Source organism: Rhodotorula paludigena, assembly GCF_050403205.1.
Source record: "Rhodotorula paludigena JCM10292 DNA, Rt_paludigena_JCM10292v1_ctg61, whole genome shotgun sequence".
NCBI lineage: Eukaryota > Fungi > Basidiomycota > Microbotryomycetes > Sporidiobolales > Sporidiobolaceae > Rhodotorula > Rhodotorula paludigena.
This window is the reverse complement of record NW_027481397.1, coordinates 1-23,887: the sequence shown is the minus strand read 5'-3', so window position 1 is coordinate 23,887 and position 23,887 is coordinate 1. Positions and strand designations below refer to the sequence as shown.

General features: G+C 64.1%; 8 protein-coding genes across 8 annotated transcripts; 4 read left to right on the top strand and 4 right to left on the bottom strand.

Moving 5' to 3' along the window:
* Positions 1 to 1,091: 1,091 nt before the first annotated feature.
* JCM10292_003784 (uncharacterized protein) lies at positions 1,092 to 2,583 on the top strand (the record flags this gene model as incomplete). The annotated part of the gene is made up of 5 exons (XM_076651950.1): positions 1,092 to 1,212; positions 1,275 to 1,569; positions 1,631 to 1,859; positions 1,916 to 2,027; positions 2,261 to 2,583. 5 exons carry the CDS (start codon positions 1,092 to 1,094, stop codon positions 2,581 to 2,583), a joined length of 1,080 nt encoding a protein of 359 aa, XP_076502475.1.
* Positions 2,584 to 3,072: 489 nt separating this feature from the next.
* Positions 3,073 to 5,908, bottom strand: COY1 (CCAAT displacement transcription factor COY1; the record flags this gene model as incomplete). Its single annotated transcript, XM_076651949.1, has 13 exons — positions 3,073 to 3,270; positions 3,330 to 3,572; positions 3,632 to 3,754; positions 3,817 to 4,197; positions 4,259 to 4,493; positions 4,558 to 4,708; positions 4,773 to 4,882; positions 4,945 to 5,033; positions 5,113 to 5,271; positions 5,335 to 5,456; positions 5,517 to 5,573; positions 5,684 to 5,794; positions 5,866 to 5,908. The coding sequence occupies 13 exons, from the start codon at positions 5,906 to 5,908 to the stop codon at positions 3,073 to 3,075; spliced, it is 2,022 nt and encodes a 673-aa protein (XP_076502474.1).
* An 808-nt stretch (positions 5,909 to 6,716) lies between these two features.
* Positions 6,717 to 11,609, bottom strand: JCM10292_003782 (uncharacterized protein; the record flags this gene model as incomplete). Its single annotated transcript, XM_076651948.1, has 6 exons — positions 6,717 to 7,658; positions 7,717 to 7,861; positions 7,920 to 8,256; positions 8,311 to 8,430; positions 8,509 to 8,872; positions 8,940 to 11,609. 6 exons carry the CDS (start codon positions 11,607 to 11,609, stop codon positions 6,717 to 6,719), a joined length of 4,578 nt encoding a protein of 1,525 aa, XP_076502473.1.
* Positions 11,610 to 11,986: 377 nt separating this feature from the next.
* On the top strand, positions 11,987 to 13,630 carry JCM10292_003781 (WD40 repeat domain-containing protein; the record flags this gene model as incomplete). The annotated part of the gene is made up of 10 exons (XM_076651947.1): positions 11,987 to 12,092; positions 12,176 to 12,247; positions 12,312 to 12,413; positions 12,520 to 12,544; positions 12,609 to 12,619; positions 12,682 to 12,845; positions 12,929 to 13,083; positions 13,170 to 13,256; positions 13,339 to 13,417; positions 13,490 to 13,630. 10 exons carry the CDS (start codon positions 11,987 to 11,989, stop codon positions 13,628 to 13,630), a joined length of 942 nt encoding a protein of 313 aa, XP_076502472.1.
* Positions 13,631 to 14,485: 855 nt separating this feature from the next.
* Positions 14,486 to 15,778, bottom strand: JCM10292_003780 (uncharacterized protein; the record flags this gene model as incomplete). The annotated part of the gene is made up of 6 exons (XM_076651946.1): positions 14,486 to 14,556; positions 14,616 to 14,756; positions 14,830 to 14,976; positions 15,096 to 15,230; positions 15,318 to 15,470; positions 15,541 to 15,778. The coding sequence occupies 6 exons, from the start codon at positions 15,776 to 15,778 to the stop codon at positions 14,486 to 14,488; spliced, it is 885 nt and encodes a 294-aa protein (XP_076502471.1).
* An 809-nt stretch (positions 15,779 to 16,587) lies between these two features.
* JCM10292_003779 (MFS transporter) lies at positions 16,588 to 19,165 on the bottom strand (the record flags this gene model as incomplete). Its single annotated transcript, XM_076651945.1, has 13 exons — positions 16,588 to 16,637; positions 16,714 to 16,866; positions 16,944 to 16,992; positions 17,050 to 17,221; positions 17,283 to 17,514; positions 17,570 to 17,611; positions 17,691 to 17,829; positions 17,953 to 18,059; positions 18,123 to 18,197; positions 18,274 to 18,357; positions 18,459 to 18,635; positions 18,694 to 18,763; positions 18,824 to 19,165. The coding sequence occupies 13 exons, from the start codon at positions 19,163 to 19,165 to the stop codon at positions 16,588 to 16,590; spliced, it is 1,692 nt and encodes a 563-aa protein (XP_076502470.1).
* Positions 19,166 to 19,745: 580 nt separating this feature from the next.
* Positions 19,746 to 21,264, top strand: PUP3 (proteasome core particle subunit beta 3; the record flags this gene model as incomplete). The annotated part of the gene is made up of 8 exons (XM_076651944.1): positions 19,746 to 19,748; positions 19,835 to 19,855; positions 20,004 to 20,102; positions 20,195 to 20,367; positions 20,474 to 20,508; positions 20,573 to 20,640; positions 20,847 to 21,020; positions 21,223 to 21,264. The coding sequence occupies 8 exons, from the start codon at positions 19,746 to 19,748 to the stop codon at positions 21,262 to 21,264; spliced, it is 615 nt and encodes a 204-aa protein (XP_076502469.1).
* Positions 21,265 to 23,074: 1,810 nt separating this feature from the next.
* On the top strand, positions 23,075 to 23,887 carry JCM10292_003777 (uncharacterized protein; the record flags this gene model as incomplete). Its single annotated transcript, XM_076651943.1, has 4 exons — positions 23,075 to 23,288; positions 23,361 to 23,474; positions 23,547 to 23,714; positions 23,789 to 23,887. Coding segments are annotated over 4 exons (595 nt in total), but the record flags the coding sequence as incomplete, so codon positions are not given.

The window sequence follows — 23,887 nt, the reverse complement described above, 5'->3', positions numbered from 1 at the left end:
GCCGGAAGAGCTCGGTCATCTGTGGGCGCAGAACATCCGTTCGGGGGAGCCTGTAAAAGCCCGAGCAGCGGAAGCATAGCTTCGTGAAGGTGGTTGACCTGAAGAGGCTACATTCACGGCTCGTCGCCGACATCCTGCGGGGCGTTCCTGCCCGCAGACACCAAGATAGCGACGTTGATGTCACGCAGCAGGTTGTAGAGAGCATCTGCTGGCCTGAGTGACCGCAGAAGCGCTCATCAGTTTGAGCAGGAGAAGCACGGCGGATTGACGGCGGAGGCACGCAGGAAGCAAGAGTGGAGCGCTGCATTTGCCTCGATTCCTTTTGAAGCACAATCTCAGCTATTCGCAAAGCTCGGCGGAGCGCCTGTTTGGCGAGTCGAAGCGAGGAGCAGTGAACGCGGTCCCTCAGAGTCGGCGGTCTCCCGCGAGGCGCGCTGTGACGGCAGGAGACTGGGCTTGCGCAAATCAGTCCGAGCGTCTGCAGTGGGGCGCTGAGCGTCAGGAGGATACGATGAGTGCGGGCGCAGACAATCCCCGTCGCGCCGCTTCGCTATCGCTCTTCAAGTTCTGCTTCCTCTTCCTCGTCGACGGTCCCGCCGATCCTGCCTGGGCTGTGCTGCCTCTCTGTATCGCTGCCAACAGCTCACCTGCTGCGTCTCTTCGGACTCCGCTGTCTCCCCACGCCTCCGGCTTCCCGCACGCTCGCGTCTCCTCCGGTTCTGAGGGTCCCGGCATGCCTCCTTGTCTAACCCGCGTGTCGCCGGGCGCTCTAGGCTGCGTGTGGCTGTTCTCCCCGGCTGTCTCGCCTCGAGCGGCATCGATCAGAAGCGGCACCGCTATCGCTGTCCAAGTGCCCCGCCTCGACACCGCCTACTAAGGCACGCCCGCGAGCACCGCCTGGCCGCACTTCTGACGGCTAAAAGCGTGTCGTTCTCGTGACTCCTGTCACCCCCTTCTCGCACTGCCTCGCGACACCGCGGACCTGCCGTGACAGCTTAAGGCGGGGCTTCGCTAGCTCGCTTGGACCTGTTCTTCTTCTTCTGCGCGTTCGCTCTTGTCCTTCGCCTTCACCTACCTACGTTCGACCCGCCATGTCGCACGAGGACGGGCGGGAGCTCGATGTCTTGCCGTCGGCGGAGACTCGCCTGCACAACCTCATGCGCCGCGCAGGCCTGGCTGTTCCGCCTGGCGCCTACGTTGTTACCCTCGCCGGTGCGTAACGGCCCTCAGCTATCAGTAGTAGTCGAGCGGTGCTGACGGATGCGCCTGAATAGCGCACGAGATTTCGCACGCTCAGGGCCCTACCGCAGTCTTGCTCGAGCCGAACGAGGACGAAGTCGACGCGCCTCTCAGGCGCAAGCACGACACCCTCGTCGATGATGGCACTGTTCCGGTGTTCGAGATCGGGATCAATCAGCTCATGCGACTCAAGCCGTCCGCGAACGATGGCGTCCCGACCGCACCTGTGAAGCCACTCTTGTCGAGAGCCTTGACCTTTTGGTCCTGGGTCCACTGGTGGGAGGTCTGGCCAGCCACCGGCAAGGTGCCTCATTTCAAGCAGCATGACAGGTGCGAATCAGTACCTTGCTTGTGGCGGCAGATCCTCTTTGTTCATACAGAAACTCCACAGCTGGCTCGTCTGGTACAGCAATGCCGGGCGCTCCGACCAGGTTGTTGCGTCGCGCCTTGAGAAGTACCCTGACAGGGCTTTCGCCCATGTACGCGCGAAGCTGGGGGATCTCATGGCCGCGACCACGCCTCACGAGGTTATTAGCCGGCATGACCTTGCTGCACGCGCACAAGACTGGCTCTCCGAGCTTAGCACGCTCGAGTCCATTTGGAAGCACATGGCGGACCGCGTAGGTTTCCAGCCGCTCCTCTTGCCGCCGTCTGTTGACGCTTCTTGTCTGGGCAGCGAGAAGAGCGCGACGCCTTTGTGACCGCGCACCAGCCGCCATTCCTCGATCCGACTCGCTTTATCGGGCAACTTGCCTGGACGTGGACGGGTGATGACTACATCCTGTTCGGTGCGCCTGCCAGTCCCGCTATTGTCGATCCGGCTGCTCATGCCACTCCCAACGTAGCTGTGCGCGCGACGAGCAATCACTTGATTGTTCTTGAAGTGCTATCGCACATCGAATTTCCCATCAGTTACACGTATGATCGCGGCAAAGTCGCCTCGTCGCTCCCAGGTAACACAAACCGCCTCCTCTGCAGCGAGCCAGCGCTGATTGCATATGCTATGGCCTGAACTCTGCAGTCTTCTCCCACACGCGTGCAGACGCCGACCACGTGCTTCCTGAGTTTCACATCCTCGGCCTCCTGCAGGGCGGCGACAAGCGCACGGCGACCGTTCTGGCGTATCCCTTCCTCTACTACCTGGCTGCGGAGCGGGTCAAGCAGCAAAACGCCAAAGAGGAGCGCGAGCACGAGCGGAACGGCTGTGGCCAGGAGATCAAGCGCTTGCCGCCGCCCGAACCGCGGATCTTCGGATGCCAGGCCTCGGTCGAGACATGGGAGCACATCCGCCGCAACGTCAGACGTACCTTGCACGCCGCCAATCCACTCAAGAAGAGGAAGTAGCCCGTCGTGGTCGTCCGCAAATTTGCAGAGCAGTCTCTACTTGTGCAACTGGGTGTGCGGCCTTTCCGAACCGCCTCTTCCTGTCCGTTTGCACTTCAGCTCACCCTCTCCCGTGCCGCGCTTCTCTTGTTTGCTCTCTCGTTCCGAGCGGCGACTCTCTGTTGAGCCGGACAGACCGTCGATGCTTGTCTTCTGCTTTCAAGTTCTCTATCCATTCTTGATCCCTGCGACTGAATGGAGGTCCGCGTGCGCACATCCGCTCCTTCGAGCTCCACGCATGATCTGCAAACGTCTGAGATAGGTATGAGAGCGCTACGCAGGGCGCGAGAAGCGGTATGCGCGCGCAAGCAGGCAGCTCTCTCGGTAACTTCGGGGTCAAGTCTCGCTGGTGTCGCAAGTGCTGACAGGCTAGCCCAAGACTCGTTATGTACTGCGACCTGAGTTTACAACAAGACTCGGCTGGCTATGAATGAGATGGGGTGAGGACCGCTAGATAGGCGGGATGACAGGCTCGGCGGCCTCGCTCGAGCGGGTATACTTGTACAGCGTCGACACGACGAAGAAATGCAGCCCAAAGGCATACAGGACAAACAGATTGCGGGTGACGCGGTTCGAGAGGACGACGGTTGAGAGCGAGAGGAGGACCTTCTCGAGCGGGTTGAGCATGTGAATCGCACGGCCTCGTTCCTGCGCGCCGGCTCGCTGTCAGCTTAGCGCTATCAGAAACGAGGAGAGAAGTGACGCACTCGTCCACGGAAAGCCTCGAACGGGTTCATGCTCTCCTCGTACTTGTTCTGGTACTTCCCCAGCTCCTCGTCGCCGCGCACGACATTCGAGAAGCCGGCCTGGGCGCGCGCAGCCATGGCGCCGCCCTCGTCGCGGTACGACTGCAGATACCGCACCTTCTCGTACAGCTTGAGGTTGTCCGTCTGCAGCGACTTGATCTCGCCGCGCAATTCCGAGATCGTGTTGAACTGCCGCCGGAGCTCCTGTAAGGCGCGAGGTGGTCAGTCGAGAGCCGCAACAGAGCACAAGTGATCGTCCGCACCTCTTCGAGCTCGCCATTTCGCTGGCGGAAGCGGTCGCGTTGCGACGTGATGATGGGGAGGATGGACGTTTCCGCCGACGACTGGAACGGCGCCGCCGTCGCTGGTGCAGCTGCGTCTTGCGGCTGCGCACACGGTAGGCGTCAGTTCGATAGCCATCAGACAGGACGCGCGCCGTACGACGCACCTTCTTCCCCAGTTGCAAGCCCGCGAGCGGATCCTCCCTCGCCGCCGCCGCGGGCGTCCCACCCTGCCCTCCCGTTCCCGCGCCCCTCGACTCGTTGATGCGCAGCAAGTCGTTCTCGAGGCGGTCGACGAGCGCGCGCTGCTCGTCGCACCGCGCCTGGAGCGCCTCAAAGTCGCCGAGGACGCCCTGGTGCGCGGCGGCGAGCTCGTCGTGCGCGACGCGGAGCGCCGTCACCTCGTCTTGCAGCTTACGGTTCTTGGCCATGAGGAGGTTCTCGAGCGGCTTGCCGCGGTGCTGGTCGGGCAGCCGCACGAGGTCGGCGACTGTCTCGCCCGACTCGCCGGGCACGTCGTCGAGGTCCATCCCAGCAAACTCGACGTACTGCGGCACGTCATGTCCGTGAGCGGCGCCATGAAGAGCACATGAGAAGCGAGAGACGCACCTTCATGATCTCGAGCTCGCGCTTGACCTCGTCGTAGTCGGCAAACTGGCGCACCTTGTCCTTGAGCGCGTCAATCTCGCGGTCCCTGACCTGCTGGTCCCGCTCGAGCACGTCGACCTTCTTGACGAGCTCGGCGCGCACCGACTCGGACGCGTCCTTCTGCGCGTCGAGCGAGCGCATGAGGCGCGACGCCTCCGTCTGGAGGTCCGACACCTGCGCCACGAGCGCAGTGACGCTGTTTCGCCCCTGCCTCGTCAGCCGAAGCACTTGATACAGGAAGTGCGCACAGGAAACCTCACCGCTCGGCGCTCTCGCTCCCACTCCGCACAGCCTCGATCTCGGCGCGCAGCTTCTCGTTCCTCCGCTCGACCTCTGCCACGCGCGCGTTCGCTCGTTCGAGGTCTTTGGCGACGAGGTCTGCCTCAGCGAGGCGTGCGACCGTTTCCTGGTCTGCGGTCGGAGCGCAGATTTAGAAGGGTCAGTCAAGGCAAAGGGGAGATTGAGTAGGACGCACCCTGCCGCTGGGAGTGGTCGAAGAGCCGCGCTTGGTTCGTATCCGCCGTTGTGCGCAGCTCGCGTAGCTGAGAGCGCGCGACAGTCACTTGGCGCTGCAGATCCTTCTCGCTGTGGAGCGCGAATGTCAAAATCGATTCCGTACAGAAAGGCGAGAATGGAGGGGAACGCACCGCTCGTCGTAGTTCCGCAGGCGCTCATCGTATGTCGCGTGCAGCTCGGCTTCCTTCGCCGACACCTTCTCCTGAATCATGTCCTCCATCTGTGCACAGTCTGTGATCAACAGCCTTCTGTTCCGACCAACAGACGAATTCCACAGGGCAGCGAGAAACACGACGCACCCGCCCCTCGAGGCGCTCGACCTTGTCGGCGAGCTTCTTGCGCTCCTTCTCGACCGCCTGCGACTCTACGAGCTGCTGCTTGAGCTGGGCAATCTCGTCCTTTGAGCGCGCGAGCTCCGACTCGAGCACCTTTGCCTCGCTCGCGCGCGCCGTTTGGTCCTGCGTGCGAAGGCAGAAATCAGCTCTGTTGTAGGGGTGCGAGGATGAGCCGGGAAGACGCACGACGGCGGCATCGAGGAGGGGATAGGGGTCGGGAGCTTCGGCGAGGAGCTTGTACACGCTGAGGAAGGCGTTCTCGGCGAATTTGCCGCGGCGCGTCAGGTTGTCAATCTCGCCCTGATACGCTGTGTACAGCAAGGGGTCAGCAGGAACAGCGAGGGTGTGGTAAGGCGAGTTGAGCGAACCCTTGAGGAGCGTCTTGAAGAGCGGGAGCTTCTCGTCGTCCGGGACCTTCTTGAATTCTGCGGGGAGACACACAGAGAGTCAGTTGCGAGGCTCCACCGATCGTACGCCCTGCTCAAGCTGCCCAGACGGCTGCTCGACGCGGCGAGAGGCGGACGAGTCGACGGACCGCGCGTCTTTTCTGCGAGGTTCTTGCGGCCGACGAGGTTCTCCTTGCTGCCCTCTACGATTTCGAGCCCCTGTGCGTCCATGGTGCGCTGGAGGTCGGCGAGGCTGACCTCTGCTCCGGGTCGAGGTGGGGCAGGACGGTCAGCGCGACGCGAGACGAGACGAGGGCAGGGGCAGGCGCACCCTTCCACACCGAGAGGGCGTGCGCAAACGACGAGTCGGCCATCGCAGCTCGTTCGGCGCGAGAGCGAAGACGGCGCAGCGACGACGACGACGACGACGACGAGGAGAGGTTGCCCTCTGCCGCTTCTCTCGACTCTGCTTAGGCTGAGCTAGACTGCGCGGACTGCACTCTGCTACACTCGCGCTACTGCGCGCAATCTCGCTCGAACCGCTCCATGGCTGCTGCTCGTCTTCCTCCCTCCTCCTCGTCTTCTTCGCTCTCGCCCTTTTTCTGATGTTGCTGCGCTGGCCTGCGTGTCCAATCACGTGACTCTTTCTGCTCGCTTCCTGCTCCCCGCTGCGACCGTGACCTACGGTGACATGCGCCGCATCTTCGCCAGACGCGACGGAACGTGCGTCGCTCTCTCCCTCTCTCCTGTTCGCCGTCCGTACGCTAGCTAGGTACCACGTCCGGCCCCGCCGTGCAGCTGCGCGATGGCTCCTTGCACCGTGGGAGGTCGAGCGGCACGCTCGGTGGGCGTTTTACGACGATGGGAACGAGAACAGAGCGGGAGAGAGTACAGCGGGAGACGGTGTGGGAACAGCGGTCGTCGTCTCGAGGCGGCAGCAGGATCCGTGGTCCCACCCGTTGGAGTCTAGGGCGAAAACCGCGACAAGATTAGCGCGGCGGGGAACTCGCGGAGTTGAGCGGGAAGGCAACGAGACGGGAGAGCACAGGTGTAGAAAGCGTTTGTCATCGTTCAGTACGCTATGGGTAACAGGATGCTATGCAGAGCATGCGATGGAGCGGAAAGACGAAAGGTACAGTGGTTATGCGAGAGGGTGTCAGGGGAAGGAGAGGCGAGACCGCCTCAGAGGGACCTCAACAGCTCATCCTCGATCTCCTGGTCCGACGTCGATGGCGATTCGGCGCCCGTAGTAGACGCGGAAGCAGAAGCAGCAGCCGCCGCCTCAGCAGCCTCGCCGGCGGCCAGGCGCGCCTTGGCCTTCTCCCGCTCGCCCCACCTCTTGGCCGCGCCGGTCCCGCTGCGGTTGCCAAACGGCGGGAAGTTGTCGAGCTCGCGCCGACAACGCTGGACCTCTGTCACTTCTTCCGCGTCCGGCGCCGGTACCACCAACGACTGCTTTGGCGGAGCGGGACCGAACGAAAGCGTCGTCTGGCCCTCGTCGAGCTTGACGCGCTTCGACTCGCGCTCCTCGCTGGCGATCGCGCCCTCGTCCTCCTCGCTGAGTCCGAACCCGCCCTTCTGGCCCCTCGCCGTCCGGAGCTGGTACGTGAGCGAGTGCGCGAGCGCCGTCAGGAGGTTCTTGGCGACGAGGCGCTCGACCATGAGACCCTTGCGGACGTCGGCGCGGATGCGCGCGTCGAGCCGCTGCAGCCGGTCGATGAGCGACTCGAGTGTCGCGCGCGACTCGATGCGCGAAGAGTGCGCGATGAGCGGGTCGTCGAGCGACGAGAGCGCGAGGACCAGGAGCCGCGTCTGGTACGCGAGCTCGACGTCCTTGGCGGGAGAGGGGTCGCTGTCGCTGTTAGATAGGAGGCGGAACGCGCTAGTCGAGTGTGGCGAATTGAGCAGCGTGAGGAGCGGCGAGAGGGTCGAGTCGCTGAAGTTCGGCGGGTTCGCGAGCGCATCGTCGACTGCTGCAGGCGCGGCGAGGAACGACCAGGCGAGCCAGCGGCGCAAGTCCTTGTTCGCCGGAGAGTCGTGCGGCAGGGTCTGCAGAACGGCGAGCTGCAGCCGCGAGCGCGACGAGCGGTAGTGCTGGACGAGCTCGCAAAAGACGGCCTTGAGCTGCAGCGTAGGTGTCAGCGGTACTGACTACTCGTGTCATGGATGCGGATGAACGCACAGCGTGCGGGATGCCAGAGAGAGCACCGAGCAACACGCGGAGCGTCCACTCGAAAGCGGAACGGGAGGTCGAGGAATGCGGGTCGAGCGAGAGGCGAATGCAGACGACGACGAGTTGGGCAGCGTCATGCTCAGTAAGCAGCAACCTGCGAGGTGCATGGGTCAGATCAAGAGACCGCGGCTTGCGAGCCTGGGGACACGCACGAGACACCGCCGAGCGCTTGCACCACCTTGCACCACCTTGCGACGAGCTCGTGCCGATCTTCCCGCCCAACGACCACGACGTCCGACCCCTCCGACCCCGACTGGATGTCCCCGTCGAAGTCCATCACGTCGCTCTCGCTCGCATCGCCGTTCGCGCCTGGCCCGACTCCTTTGTTGAGCAGAGTTGGGCTGGCACCGAGGCGGACGAGCGCTGTAACGAGCTGGTCGGCTGAGAGTGGGGACGGAGCGGAGGTCGAGCGCGAAGCGTGCAAAGCGGTGCGATGCACGAGCGCGATGAGGCGGTCGGCGAGACCGGACGGTGTGGAAGGATGGCAGACTGCAACGAACGGCGTGAGCTGGAACCGCGAAAGCGTAGAGATTAGGGACGCACTTGCTGAGAGTAACCATTGCGATACAGCGCAGTAGTCCTCCACGCTGCTGGGGTCCGGCCGGCTGAGTCGCGAGAGGAGCGTGATGGGCGAAGGGAATGTGGAAGCGTCCGCGAGACCGTCTGCGCAGTTCAACACTGAACATAGTCAGCATCGCGCTGCAGCCAAGCGGCGAGACACGGCCGAAGAGCGTAACGCACCCTTGAGCGCCCGCGCAACTCGTCCCTTCCAGCCCTCCCCGGTCCACGCAGTCACATCGAGTCGAGCGACCCAGACTTCCTTCTCGCTCCACACAGTCCTCTCTTTCCTTTCCTCCCTCGTCTCGCCTTCCGCGTCCCTCCTCTTCCGAGCAGCATCGTGCTCCTCCTGAAGAACGCGCTCAACCGCCTTGGCCTGCTTCGACGCGCCCTTGGCCGCAACGGATCCAGGCGCGGGAAGGTCGTCGTCCGAGTCGCCGGCGGCGGCGAGAGCGAGGGCGACGCGAGAGGCGGAGAGAGGCTTGCTGAGCGACGAGGGGTCGGCGAGGTCCGAGGTGTCGGACGTATCGGAGCGGGCATCGAGGTCCTGCACAACGTGCGAGGGACGAGTCAGCTCAGTCCGTCCGATGAGCTGCACGATTTCGCAGACGCACCTCGTCACCGTCCTCGGCATCGCTGTCCAGCCCAAGCTGCGCCTTCATGCGGTCGTACCAGTCCCTCCCATGCCCCTTCCTCTCGCGCGCCTGCTTCTCGCGCAGGATCTTGTCGAACGTGAGGTCCGACCCGCGCGCGCCGGGCGCAGCCTTGAGCAGCCCGAGCGCATCCTTGGCGGCGCTTCGGCGCTTCGGCGCCGAGGAGCCGGCATCGTTGTGCACGGGCGTCGCAGACGAGGTGGAGCGCTTGCCGCTCGGGTTGTAGTGCTGCGTCGCATGCTTGACGCGGGTCGAGCGACGCGCACTGCCGAGAGGGGCGAGCTCGTCCTCCTCCTCGTCCTCCTCCGCAGCGAGCTTCTTCGGCGCTCCCGCCGCAGACCCCGCCGCGCCCGGCGCAGCAGCAAAGGGAGAGGTCTCTGCCGTCGAAGCGGCCGCCTCGCCCGCCTCGCGCTTGGCCTTTGCGCGCGCGAGCATCGCACGGAGCTCCTCCGCGTCCGAATCGAGTTCCGACTCGCTCGAGCTGGAGGCGCCCGACGACGACTCCGACGACGAGGCGGGCGCACGGCGGCGCGCGCGCTTCGCGGGCGAGGGCGTGCCCGCACGCTGATCGCCATCCCCGCTGTCGCTGTCGTCGCTCGACTCGCCCTCCCCCTCTTCGGCCATGAACGCGTCCCACTCGCTCGTCGGCGCCTCCCTCGCCCTCCGCACCTCCCCCGCACCACTTTTGCCGAAGCGCGGTCTCCGCCTCACGACCTGCTTCGGCGACGGCGCCCCTCTCGCGGGCCCGCTCCACACGGGAAGGACCAGCTCGAACCGGTGCACGACCGTGCGCCCGTCCGGCCCGACGGTCCCCGGCGTGCGATCGTCCGTCCACAGCGTCGACGCGCGCGAGCGCGGCTTCTGCGGCGTCGGCGCGAGACTCGAGAGGGGCGAGCCGGACGGGTCGCGCACGTACGACGGGCCACCGGTCGGGGTGCGGGGAGGGAGAGCGGCGAGATGGGCGGCGGTAAGAGACCGCTGCTGCTGCTGGCGCGGCGACTTGGTTGAGAGCGAGCCGGAGGGAGAGGCGGCGTAGGCGGAGGAAGAGGCGAGAGGCGCGCCGGTCCCGGTCACATGTAGCGAGATGGTGCGGCGCGGCGTCGAGGGCGAGGTGGCGGAAAGCTTGACGGAGCGCGCGGGAGAGAGGCCAGAGGGACCTGCCAGCGACGGCGACGCATTCGCATGCTGCACGGCACCCGCCGTGGCGCGCGGAGAGGACGAAGCACCGGTGATGGCGACGCGGGGCGTCGTCGATGGCGAAGCGAGCGCTGTGACACGCGAGCGAGGCGAGTGCGGAAGCTCGACCACGGGCGCGAGGCCCGCCGACGAGATGCTCCGGGCGCGCGCACCCTGCTTGCCCGCGCTTCGGCTGCCAGACGCGCGGGTAGGCGTCGATGGACCAAGTGCAGTGGTCTTGCTGAGCGGCGAGGCGGGCGGAGGCATGGCTTTGACCTCGCTGACCACCTTCTGCGCGCTCGTCTGAGGGCCCGGGCTTTTCCGCCTGGCCAAGCCAGGCGAAGAAGGCGCGGCACTCGAAAGCACCTCGCGCTTGATGAGCGGCGAGCCGCGCGCGGGCGACGGGGCGGCGGCGGGCGGGACCGCGCGAGGTGTAGCGGTGCCAGACCCTGAGCGCGCGCGGCCTGCCTTGGGCAGGGGCTGGATGATGATGATCTCGCTGTCGTCGTCCGAGTCGTCGCTGTCCTCGTCGATGTTCTGCAAGTCGATGACTTTCGCTCGGCGTCTGCGGGAAGGAGGGGAAGCGGTCCTCGACAAGCCAGAAGGCGAGGACGACGAGCGGGTCAAGTTCATCTCTTGAGTCCCGTCGAGGCGGATTGACACCTTGTAGTCCTTCTTGACGTCGTTGTGGCCGGCCCTGCGCGGGTTCCTGCGCGGCGACGCCGAGTCTCGCAGAGCCCAGGCAGATGCGCGTGAAGACGACGACGCAGAGGGGCCGACGGCGGGCCCGTCTGCCTCGGACGACGAGTCGGGGATCTCGATCTCTCTCGCCTTGCCCTTGCCCGACCGTGCACTTGACTCCTCCCTGCGCACTGGCGGCGAGCGCAGCGGGTAGCGGTCTGTCTGCTTCGACGGCGACATCGACTCGGCCTTGACACGCGCCCGGTCGGGCTCGCCGGCCTCGCCTTCGTCCCGCAAGGGCTGCAGCTTGCTCCTGGGCGAGCGCCTGACCCCGCTGGGCCCGGAGACGGGCTGCAGCGGCGGCGAGAGGAGACTCGACTGGGACGAGGCGGACGCCGTCCGCGAGCGCGTCGCCGCGTTCGTGCGCGTGCTCGCGAGTACCTCGTGGACTGCACTGAGCGACTGGGTCCCGCGCAGCGCCTTTGCGCGCGGCGTGCGGTCCTGGCCGGACGCAGCTGCGAGGTCGTCTGCGCCCTCGGAGCGGGTGCGGCCGAGCATGGCTGCGGCCGGGGCCTTTATCGGGGAGCTGGACGCTGCCTGGCTGCTCTGCGCAGACGAGGACGCGACGGCGGGCGACGACGAGAAGTAGTGGAGAAGCGACGCCTTTCCGGTCGCGACAGGGCCTTTGCTGTGAGCCGGCGAAAGCGAGGACGCGTAAGCCGAGTCTACAAGTGCGCTAATGGGGCGCGCGTTTCCCGCTCTCCTCGGCGCCATTGCCGCTCGGATCGCCTTCGACGCGTCGCGGCCGGACAGGAGTCGAGACGCGTGCAGCGAGCGACAAACACGGCCTCGCGCGTATCTCTGGGTCTGCCGGGTGCTCTCGGTAGTCTGTCAACGGTACTCTCGACACCCTGGCTGGCTTGAACCCGAAAATCCCGGTCGACAAGGCGAGATTCCGGGTGTTCTCGTCGTCGTTGACATCCGCACACTCTGCTTCGCTCGCTCGATCAGGCTAGGGAGAGTTCCAGCCGCCTTTGAGCTTCTATTTAAGTGCACCAGAGCAGCCTCCGACTTCCAGCTGCCGTTCCCACCTCGTTCCATCTTCATCACCGCTTCCTCCCTTTCCCTCGCCCCACTCGCTCGCACCCGGCATGGCGATCGCGTCTAGCTCGTCCAGCGCGGGAGAGGACTTCTCGCGCTTCACCGCGCGCCGCATCGGCAGCGGAACGGGGCGAGACCGCGTCAGGAGCGTAGCCTGTGCGTCGACGACGGATCGCCCTTGTCCTCCTTCCAGCTCTGTTGAGCTCAAGCTGACCTGTCGGAGATCGGTGTCGACGCAGGGAACCTTGACGGGCGGCGACTTGCGACAGGCGGGACAGACAAGTCGCTTCGCATCTTCCTCCCGGACAAGGGTGCGTACAGTCTCTTGCTATTCAAGCAAGTCGCGCGTGCTGACGACACCTGCGTCTTGCGCAGACGTGCGGAGCGGGACGGAGTACCGAGGGCATACGGGCGAGATCAGCGTCGTGCGGTGGAACCCGACTCATCCGGAGAGGTTGGCGACTGTCAGCTCGGCAGGTGCGTCAGCTAGAGCTTGTTCCGACCGACGAGCCGCGCTGCTGTACGCACGGGCTCGTAGTTTGTTCTGGATCTCAGAGCTGACATGCTGCTTGTGCTCTTACAGCGCAAGACAAGGGTTTGCGATTTTGGTGTGTTTCGATCACCCACAGTGCCCGTAGGAACGCGAAAATGCTGACAATCGAGTACTTGCAGGGACCTGCGACGTGCGTTCACTCCGCTCGTCTTCGCCTTCTCAACGTCTGACCCGTGCACTGCTCTCGAGCAGAAGGATCGAAGCCAACATCGGTGATCGAGACGAATGGCATGAACATCACCATGACATGGTCGCCCGACGGGCGATACCTTGTGGTCGGCAATCGCAGCGACGACATTATGTGGATTGATGCGGACGAGCAGACTGTCATCCGGAAAACGCGCATGCCAAAGGAGGTGCGCTTCCCACGCTTCCCCTCAAGCCTGCGAGCTCGAAGGGCTTGTCGGCAGAGTCATATAGCTGACGAAGGAGCGCGCAGACGAACGAAGCCTTCTTCTCGCACAACAGCACTCTCCTCACGACGCTCGTGTTTGGTGACGCCCAGATTGTCGCCTTCCCTTCGAATGAGCCCGTACACTCGATTCCCGTCGCCAACTTGCCCATCACCGTCGGAGACCTCGACCCACGAGGGCGGTGCGTCTGTGTCCAAGTCGCTACAGCGGCGTACACCGCTTGGTCCTGTGCTAACGCTTCGCTCTCGGCCTGCTCTCAACGCACAGGTATATGGCGTTCGGTAGCAACGACACGACGCTCTCGTTGTGGGAAACGCAAGACTTTACCTGCGTTGCCACGTCCGGCGCACACGAGTGCGCCTCTCCCTTCGCACTTTCCGCCGCGCCTGAGCTCTCTCGTGCTTTCCAGCTGATCTGGAATTGGTTTGCCGAACAGCGACCACGTGCGGACCTGCCGCTTCTCGCATGACGGCGCGTACCTCGCCTCGTCCTCTTCGGGCCAAAACATCCACATCGTGCGTCCCTTCCCTCTCTCTTCCTCGTCAGCCGCGTTCCGCGCTGACCGCGTCGGTCTACACACCGCGCAGCACAACGTCCCGACCCTGTCCGAGGCGCACGTCCTCCCCGTCAGCGGCGGCGCGCCGGCCGATGCGCTCGCGTGGCACCCGACCAAGAACGTGCTCGCGTACGCCGGGCAGGACGCGTGGATCTGGGGCGCGGGCGTGTAGTCGAGATGGCGGAAGGACAGTACATGCGATTTTGCGGACAACGAGATGGTGTGCTCGGCCCTCTCGCTCCCTGCTCACGAGCCTCGCTCAATCCTCAAGAGGAGTGCAACTCGACGCCTCGGTTCAGTCCGATCGAAGCCCGAGCGAAAGGCGCGCTACTGACAGGTTAGGAAGGTATGAGGGGAGCCGTTGCGCCCGACCAAGAAGGAATGGGCTGCAGCCAGGCGAAATGCGCGTCAGCCGTCGGAAGGAGGAGTCCACCCGGCACGGGGGAGGACAGTCTGATGGCAGAACGAGCGAAACGTGCTGTCAGCTTTGGAAGCGGACTTGCAGTCCGGCAAGCCAGTTTATCTGGCGAAAGGGACGTGTCTCGACGGTCGACAATTACTCGAAGACGGCATAGCGGCGCATGATTGCAACTATCACGGTCTTGGTGCAGTCCAATTCCGGGGAGATAGGGTCGAGACAAGAGATGCACAATGGTGAGAGGGGAGATGGGATCGAGACAAGAGATGTACAATGGGGAGAGCGAATTGTGGGCCTTAGCACCTCCGAGGGAGCGACAGGACGGCATGAATAGGTAAAGACGAGCCTTGACAACGTGGGGCTTTGTCGGTGCGAGCGAGGGGAACGATTCGAGCGGAAAGGAGCAAGCGAGAGGGCGAGGCAGGGAAGAAGGGAAACGTTTTTGGAGTGGGTCGAGGCGCGTCGGAGTGAGCGGCGACTCGCCGCCTGCCAGGTGCGCTTCTGACAAGGATGGTGTGAGCGAGAAGCCGTTGCGCGCGACTGAGTAGTTTAGGCTGCAGCCAAGCGAAGTGCGGAAGGAAGACCCACTTGCACCGAAGGACGCACCGCCTAGTTGCCCCACGGCGACGCTTTGGTGCAGACCTTCTTGTCGACGGGCTTGCACTCGTAGCCCTTGCCGCCTGCTCGAGCAGGACGAGTCAGCGTCGAAGCGGCAGTATCAAGAGAGACGGAGACGCACACTTGCTCGGGCCCCAGTAGCCCTTGCCGCCGCATTGCTCGCCGGGCTTAACCGTCTTGTCCTCGTCGTCGCCGTGCTTGACAACCTTCTCGCACGTGTACTTGCCGTTCTGACCCTTTGAGCACTCGTGCTTCTCCGTACCTGCGAGCGAGCGAGCGTGATCAGATCTCGCTGGAAGAGTGCGAGACAGCGAAGGAAAGCAGGCGAGGCGAACACTTCTTGGGCGCGGTCCAGCCGTACGGGTCGCACTTCTGGCCAGGCTGAGCGACCTCCTTCTCGTAGTCGTGGCCGGGCTCGGACTCCTCCTTCTCGCATTTGTAGCCGCCCTTCTTCTGCTCCTTGCACGAGTACCCCTTGACGCCTGCGGGCCACGAGACAAGGTCGAGCGGAAGTCAGAGTCGTGGTCAGAGTGCAGTCGAGAGTCGAGAATAGAGGGTGACCGGAAAGACGCCGAGGGATGTTGGAGGGAAAAGAGCGCACACTTCTTCGGCGCGGACCAGCCGTGAGGGTCACACTTCTCGCCACCCTTGGCGTCCTCCTTGTCCTCGCCCTTGTCCGCCTTCTCGCACGTGTACTTGCCGTTCCACCCTTTGGCGCACTGGTAGTTCTTGGTGCCTGCGCGCCGACGAGTGAGCAAGAGTGTCAGTCGTGGACGACGGGGCAGGAGCGAGTGTGAAACAGCGAGAAAGAGAGAGCACGCACACGTCTTGGGCGCCTTCCAGCCGGACGGGTCGCACGTCTTGCCCGGCTGGGCGACCTCGTGCTCGTACCCGCCGCCGTGCTCCTTCTTCTTCTCGAGGCAGCGGTACTTGCCGTCCTCGGCGAGGCCGCACTCGTACTTGTCGGCGTTCTTGCCTGCGAGGCGGACGACCGGAGCTGAAGGTCAGGTCGGGGTGAAGCGAAGAGAAGGAACTGGAGCACGCACACTTGAGGGCCTTCTTGTCGCCCTTGCTCTTGCAGATGCCCCAGGGCCCGACGTCGGTCTCGCCCTTGTCATCGCCGTGGCCGCCCTTGTTACCGCCGTCGTGACCCCACTCGGAGCCACCGCCCTTGTAGCCCTGCGCCTCTTGCGGAGCGGCGAGTGCGTGAACGGTGGTGAACGACGAGATGGTGGTCGAGGTGAGCAGGGCGGCTGCGAGGGAGAAGAGCGAGAAAGGGAGCATAGTGAACGAGGTGGACGGGGGAGCAGGTGAGGAGAGGGGGAGTGGCAGAAGAGAGAGAAAGGAGCGAGAGAGGCGGGCGGGCGAGGTCATTCTCTCGAGAGCGCCAGGTGGCAGTCCCGACCTTGTGGGTCAGAGGCTCGCACGATTGCTTTGTGCTTCGACTCGGATTCTGGGCGAACGAGTCATTTGGAAGGAAAGCCGAGAGCAGGGAGGCGCCAACTCGTTTAACTGCGCCTCGAGTGCCAGCGATCGAGCCCGCACGAGCGCGTGGTCAGTCGGGACGCGTCGACAGAGCGCGTTCGCTGCAATGGCAGGCCGAAAAGGCGCCCGAGCCGTGACCCTTGAGGAGAAAGAGGAGACGCAGCTCTCGAATGCGATGTCTCGTTGCGGCGTGATGTCTCGTCGAACGGTAGCCTCCCAAGGGTCGAGCGGCGAACGAGCAGTGCGAACCAAAGTCCAGCGGCGATGGAGTTCCTCCACGGAGTCTCGGACTGAGGGCAGAACGCGAGACAGATCTGACGTGCGCGAGAAACTGATGAGGGGACGCAGGCAAGCCAAAGCAGCAGAGGCGAATGCGAGCTCATTTCGCTGGTCCGTAGGACACACTGCGATGTCTTGAAGCTGACCCAAAGCTGGAAAAGTGCGGCGAGGGTGATGCGAGAGGTAGACCTGCTTGCCCGTCCCTCTGCGAGGTCGTCAACCTCTCTCGCATCTTTTCGAAGTGCGTAAGCAACGCAACACCTTTTCTCGCATCATCATGCGCAGGCTTGTTCACAAACTGAATGCACATTCTAGCACGACGTCAACGTCTAGTCCGATTTCGCGAATCTCGACATGGCGCGCAACCGCGGTCCATATACTGTTTGAACGCACTCGAGCATCGGTCAGCTCCGTTTGTATCGACTTCTCGCCGAGAAGCATGAGAAGCTGCGCACCGTAGAACAAGAACGGCACGGTCCCGAGTCCGCCGGCGATCCCGCCAAGGATGCTGCACGCGCGCCCGGGCCCGAGGTTGTGGTACAGCGGCATGGCTACGAGGGGCAGTGCGGCGGCGAAGATGGAGCGAAGGAAGGTGTTGGCGGCGACGGCTGCGTGCGAGAGCAGATGTCAGACATTCGGGGGACGAGAGGCAGAGCTACGGAGCGGAAGGGAGCGCTCGACGGACCGGAGGCGGCGTTGACGGTCATCATGTCGAGGAGGTAGTTGATGCCGGCCTGTAGTAAGACCATCAAGGATGCGTTCGCGCTCGGGACAAGAAGGAAAGGGCGCACCTGGAAGATGAGCAAGAAGCTCATGCCGATGAAGACAAGCCCGATGATCTTGCCTGCGACCGACGCCCAGCCCAGGAGGAAGAAGCCGAGCGGGAAGGTGACGCCGCCGACCATCATCGGCCCGAGGCGCATCTCGGGCGTCGAATGGCCGTCGTGCTTGTCCATGTACGCACTGCGAGCGCGCGGGCGTCAGCTGCGGAAGCGGGTGGTATCGAAATTCGAGCATTGCGCACGCGAAGTAGAATCGCCCGTAGAGGTAGTTGAACGACGCTGCGATGAGGGTTCCGACGAGCACGGCGAGGAAGGTCGTGCTTGTCTGCACGGGGGTCCACCCGCGCCCTTCCTCGAAGATGATGGGCACGGCCGAGAACATGAGGTACAGGCAGCCGTACGCAAACGAGTTGTAGATGCAGATGCAGAGGACCATTGGCTCCTTGACGAGCATCTGGAGGGGGCGGGTGACGGCTGCGCGGGAGAGCGTGAGAAAGCAGTTCACGTGGCTTTGGCAGAAAATGCGCACTCTTTTCGACAAAGTGTCGCGGCGAAAAGTCGTTCTCCTCGTCTGCAAGGGGCAAGCAGTCGTCAGTCAACGAGAGAAGGCCGCGCTGACCCCCCCTTCTCGAGGCAAACCGACCACTCACGCTTGCTATGCAGCGCCCAGCGCTTTGTCCTGAGCCGTAGCCGCTGCGCCTTGCGCGTGAGGATGACGGCCGCAAAGGTTTCGGGCACGAGGAGGACCGAGACGAGGCCGACGGCGGACGAGATGATCACGACGAGGTACTGCGTGCGTGATTGCGCAGACGACGCGTCAGTCCATGCCGGTGGAGTAACTCACGGGCGCTCTGCGCGAATCCGTGCTGGTACAAAGACCAAAGCGAAGCAGAGTTGGGCTGGAAAACGTACCTCGGTCCAGCGCCACCCCAGGTACGAGTATGTGACTGCCGAGCCAATGACGGGCGCCACGGTCGGCCCCGCGACGATGGCCAAGCTGTAGAAGACGACGGCGGTAGCTGTCCGATGCAGTGTCGTGTCAGTCAGAGGGACGGGAACAGGGAATCGAACGGGTAGTGCACCTCGTTCGCGCGTGTCGAACATGTCGGCGAGCGCACCGCCTACGACAGACGGTGCAGCGCTCGCGCCCATACCTCCTGCAATGCCATGAGACATTTCCGTCAGGATGCTGATTCAGAGAGACGAGAGATGGTGCGAGCGAGATGGACGGACCGAAGAAGCGAGTGAGCATAATGGTCTGAACGTCCTTCGCTGTCGCGGTACCTGCCGAAAAGCAGATGAAAATGAAAGTCCCGACTGCAGGGAGCACGGCGCATTCCAATCGAGTCAGCACTGCCACTTTGCTCCTTCCTTGAGAGTCGCAAGCAGTGCTCGTCGCAAGAGTAGCTATCACGTACTGAAGATGGTCTTGCGGCCGTACATCTCGGACAGCGGGCCGAAGATGACTGGACCCGGGATAAAGCCGCAGAGGAAGAGCGACGTGCCGAGCGTTGCGACTTCGGTCGAGATGCCAAACTCTTGCGAGACGGCGGCGGTCGCGGTGGAGAAGATCGAGGATGCAAACGTGGAGCTCACTGCACGCAAAGTTCCGTCAGTCCAGAACAGTCGTGTAGGAGTGGTCGCCCGACGCACTTGTGGTGAAGCCAAGGAGGGCGACAAGCAGGTACCGCCGCCGCATTGTCCAGTTCTTTGGATTCGCCGGCTGTGGTAACACGCATGAACATAATGGCTCCGTTCTGAGCGCGAAGAAAGGGGAACGCACATCGTCCTTGGAGTCGAAAGTCACGACGTCGTCCTTCCACTCCCGCGTCTCGGGGTCCCGGGACTTGTCCCGCTTCACGCCTTCCTGGCCGTGCTTGAGGCCCTTCTCGACGTCGCTCACACGCCTGTCTCCACTCTCTCCGGCTGGGACGTCTCGATGGCCAGAGCCGCCGCCGCCGCTCGCGAGCGTGCGCTGGTCATCATCGCCGAGTGGTGCTCGAGGAGCGGGGGAGGGCGCGCGAGACGGGAGCGCCGAGTCAGGGTGGTGCAGATCGTCCTCGCCGCGCAGGGCGTACGAGTCGGTGTGGTCGAGAGGCCGGCCCGAGGTGTAGCCGGCTGACATGGTATCGTCCTCGTCAGCAGAGCAGGGGAGCCGTCAGCTGCGACAGCAAGTGCAGTGCAGACAGACAAGAGCAGAGCAGTGGCAAAGGAAGGAGAGCCAGGATCGCCTCCACCTCCGACGTCGAGCGGAGACGAGGTTCGGCAGGGAGGGGCGCTCAATTTAGCATCCGGAGCTGGGACGGCCTGTCTGATGTAGCGCAGAGTCTGTAGTGCAGCGAGTCCCTCGGAAAGTGGGCTTGGTTGCCCCTTTGGCTGCAGGCAGCGCTCGCTGCGCTGACGAGAGAGACTTGACGGGACGACGAGGAGGAAGAGCGAGGCGACGGCAGTGGGAGCAGCTGGTGCGAGTGCGATACTCGCGAGAGCATGCAAGCGGACCCTGTGAGCCTACGCAACCCCGCTCAGCGCGTCTGCAAGCGAGCGGACCGCGTCAGCTCGTCGTCGTCGTCGTCGCTCGCTCGCCGCCAAGTCGGGCACTCGCTCACTCTGCACCCGGCTGCACGCGCCTGCACAGAGCTTCCGAGCGACCACAGACCCGCACACTCGGCTCGACAGAACCCCAGCTCGAAGCAGCCCCGCCCAGGATGGTGCGCTCGTCGTCGTCCTCCCTCCGCTGCCGTCACCGCCGCATGCTGACGCTCCCTCGCACACGCGCTGCCGTGCGTGCCCGCAGTCGATCATGGAACTCAACGGCGTGCGTCTGCTCTCCCTCACTGCTGCAGCCCCGGGAGCGCGAGCTGACCGCGTCCTCCCTCCCCACCGCTTGCGTGTTGCCCGTCCTCGTTGCCTCCCACTCGTCCGTGCGATGCTGCTGCCGTCTGCTCGGCCTTGCGCGAGAACAGGGCTCGGCCATCGCCATGGTCGGAAAGAACTGCGTCGCCATCGCGTGCGACCTCCGCCTCGGCAACCAGGCCCTCACCGTCGCATGCAACTTCGAAAAGGTGCGCACCGCAGCCTTGCCTAAATCGAGCGAGGCGCAGAGGACCGCTGCGAATGCGCGGACTGTCCCGGCTGACCTTTCGCGCAACTGCAGGTGTTCTCTGCGACCGACCGCACCTACTACGGCCTGCCCGGCCTCGCGTCCGACACGATTACCGTGCGCGACAAGCTGCGCCAGCGCATCAACCTGTACAGCATGAAGGAGGAGCGCACCATCGAGCCAGAGACGTTCTGCCACCTCGTGTCCAGCACCCTGTACGAGCGGAGGTGCGTTTGCCGTCCGGTCGTGCGTGTCGCGGCGTCGTCGGCTTTTGAAGAGCCGACTCCTGCACGCTTTGAAAGGCGCTGCATGCTCACCGTTTCGCCCTCCCAGGTTTGGGCCGTACTTCGTCGAGCCGGTGATTGCAGGTGCGTCCCTTCCTGCAACACTCGTCTTCTGAGGCGCATCTCATTGACCTTCTTGGCGCCACAGGGTTGAACAGCAAGGACGAGCCGTTCATCGCGGCAACAGACTTGATCGGGTGCATCAACTTTGCAAAGGTGCGTCCTCCTTTCTCCTCTTTCCTGTCTTTCGTCGTGCTAACCGAATATCTACACCGCCTGCTTGTCCTCTGCGCCATCCGCCACCGTCCTCCTCCCGTTCGTCCGCATCATCGCCTTCCCGCCGCCCTTCCGCTCGGACAACCGCCTCTCCCGCCTACCGCTCGCTATTCGCGCCTCCCGCGCCACGTCGTCGCCCCCGGCAGGACTTTGTCGTCTCGGGCACGGCGGGCGAGAAGCTGTTCGGCATGGCCGAGTCGCTCTGGGAGCCCGACCTCGCGCCCGAAGACCTGTTCGAGACCGTGTCGCAGACGCTCCTCAACGCCGTCGACCGCGACGCCTACTCGGGGTGGGGCGCCGTCGTGTGGATCATCGAGAAGGTGCGTTTGCTCGTGTCGAGTCCGGGTGGGAGCGTGTCGGCGGCTTTGAAGCGAGTCGATGGACCACCCGCGGAGGAGTCGCTCGCTGGCGGATGGGCCTGGATGAGCTCGAGGTGGCTCTCCGAATGAAAACGAGGCCCACGCACCTCCTCACTGCCCCAAAACACACTCGGACCTGACGATCGCCCTCTCGTCCTCGCAGGACAAGGTGACCAAGCGGTGGCTCAAGGCCCGCATGGACTAGACCGGCCCTCGCGCCCTCGCACCCGTCCCCATTTCTCGCCACACTGCACATCCCGCATGTACCTGTAACATAGCCCTCGACCATCTATCTCGACTGGCTCTGCTCGCGAGGCTGCCCGGCGGGGCGCGAGCATCGGACGAGGCGCGGCTGGCCGGCTTCCGCTCGGCGAGACAGAGGCGCTTCTAGAGTCCGCTGGCTCGTGGCGGGACCTGATCTGCACACGCTTATGTACTCGGGTCACCCTTTTTCACTGTGAGTCGCACTGGGCTCGCGACCTCTCCTGGCAGCCGCCGCGCTCGCCCAGTCGGTCCCGCGAGCAGTGCCTGCCCCCAAATCTCGACTGCGGCTCGCAGTGGCCCTTGCACTAGTAGCTACCCCTTTCTCGCTGCTTTCTAGGGTCGAAGATCGAGGGGTGCTTGCCATGAGCTGTGCTGGCTCGAGGCGGGACTCGGATCCGCCTCGACCGGCTTCGTCCTCTCTCCGTCTGCTCGCTTCTGGCTCTTTACAGAGGCTAGACCTGAGCCGTGTTGCGATTCGTCGTGCGTACACGCATTGGAAGCGCTCAGCCAGGCTCAAGGCAGGAGACGAGCGCAGCGAGCAGTGCCTTGGCCCCCTCGTCCGTGCGGCAGCGTCTGGTCGGCCTTCCGCGAGGATCTGCAGAAATTAGTGGCGAATCATCCGCAATGCAGCGCGCAACTCGAGCTCCCAGAGCCGCGGCTCTGACAGATGAAGTCGATGTCTGGCCTGCGCCGCAAGATGCGAGGGGGAGAGACATGTCGACATGTCGATCCGTCGCTCTTATGCTGCTGGGCTCGCAGGCTTCCCGGCTGATCCGGCGAATAAAGAGAGGCGAGCGGTGAGGACGATCTGTCAGCCATCGGAGTCGTGCCTCGGCTGGACGAGCGGACCTGGTGGCCAGCGACGATGGCGGTCAGATGATGAGCGTGACAGCGGCGAGGGCACCTGCGGTCCCGCGCACAGAGCGACTGCTGCTGCGAGAGCGCTTGTCTGGGCGAACTCAAGAGACTGCCACGCGCTGCGTGCTGCCCAGTGCTGTCCTTGCTGCGACGCTGGCCAGTGCACGTCCTCGGACCGCGCGCGGCTCGCGCCTCTTGCCCTTCGGCCGACCACTTTTGCTTCCCGGCCGGCCCATGCTTGCGTCCGGCTCCTCGATTGGCTCGGGCAGCCTGGCTCGCCCGTACTCTGAGACGCTGAGCAGCAGAAGGGTGACCTCGATCGGTCCGGGCTGCGCTTCCGTTGCCTGCCTCCCAAGTTGCGCTTCCCGCTCCACCCGTCCGGACGCTCCGTCGGCTGGGTCTGCACACATTGTTGCTCCGCTGCAGAGGATTTCGAGCTGGCTGAGTTTGTCTTCTTCTCAGAGAATCGTCTCTGCTACCGAGAGGCGTTCAGAGAACGGCTGCGCTGCCCTCATCTCACACTGGACAGTGCTCGCTACCACGGAAATCCGAGGCAGATTGACCAGCGCGACATTGTCTCGTCAGCTCAGTACAACTCCCCAGCCAGGCAAGCGCACCCGAATCGATCGCATAGTCCAGCTGCTCGAGCCGCTCGTCAGTCCCGCATCCCTGCCACTTTGCCAGCGGAGATGACACCTCTCCCCTTGAGCGTCCCGCGGCCTCGATCACCTGCGAGCGCATTTCCGAGGTGACGGGGCCAGGCGTCGAGGATCCCATGCTTCTGTCGACCTCGCCCCCGGACGGGACATTGCTCGTTCTTCTCGCTTCACTGCCTTCCCACTCTTCCTCCCACGCTCGCTGTTCGCCCTCTTGGGCTTCTTTTTCCGGCCGCGATGGTCCACTTCTCGCTCCCGCTCGTCACACTCGCTCTGGGCGCCCTCGTCGCTCGCGCCGCACCGCTCGACACGGCCGACCTCGTCCTCGACGCTCGCTCGCTGCTCGACGCGGGCGACCTCGCACTCCTCGCCAAGCGCACCGAGGAGGGAGAGCACACCGTCGGTCCATGGCAGCAGTGCGGCGGAAAGTGGTACGACGGCCCGACCAAATGTGCCTTGGACCTTGCTCGCCTCTCACCTGATGCATCCGAGGTCCTGACTGTCGAGACTTTCCACTACACAGGCACTGAGCACCACACGTGCAAGTACATCAAGCGCGAGCTCTCGCTCTGCGTGCCCATCACCGCCGAGCCTGACCACCAGTGCGACGGCGACGGCTGGTTCGGCCCCACTATGTGTGCGTGCATCCCCCTCACATCAGATTGAGTGGCATCGAAGTCTGACGAGCGATGGGTTTGATGGGGCGCAGGTCCCGGAGGCTACGAGTGCAAGAAGACAAGTCACCGCACGTCGATGTGCACTAAGATCCCGGAGCATGGCGACGGGCATGGCGAGGAGGGCGGCCATGAAGGCGATGGCGGTGTTGCTGAGCCATGGGGCCAGTGCGGCGGTAAGGACTGGCACGGCCCTATGCACTGTGCGTTCTGCTTCCCTCCTGCTGTGCATCTGCCTTCTCCTTTCTCTTTGTGCTCACTCGCTGCTGTGTCATAGGCCCCAAGCACTACGAGTGCACCAAGACGCCCTGGGGAATCTCGAAGTGCCTCAAGAAAGGCGGTGGTGGACACCCGCCGCCTCCTGTTCACTCGCCGG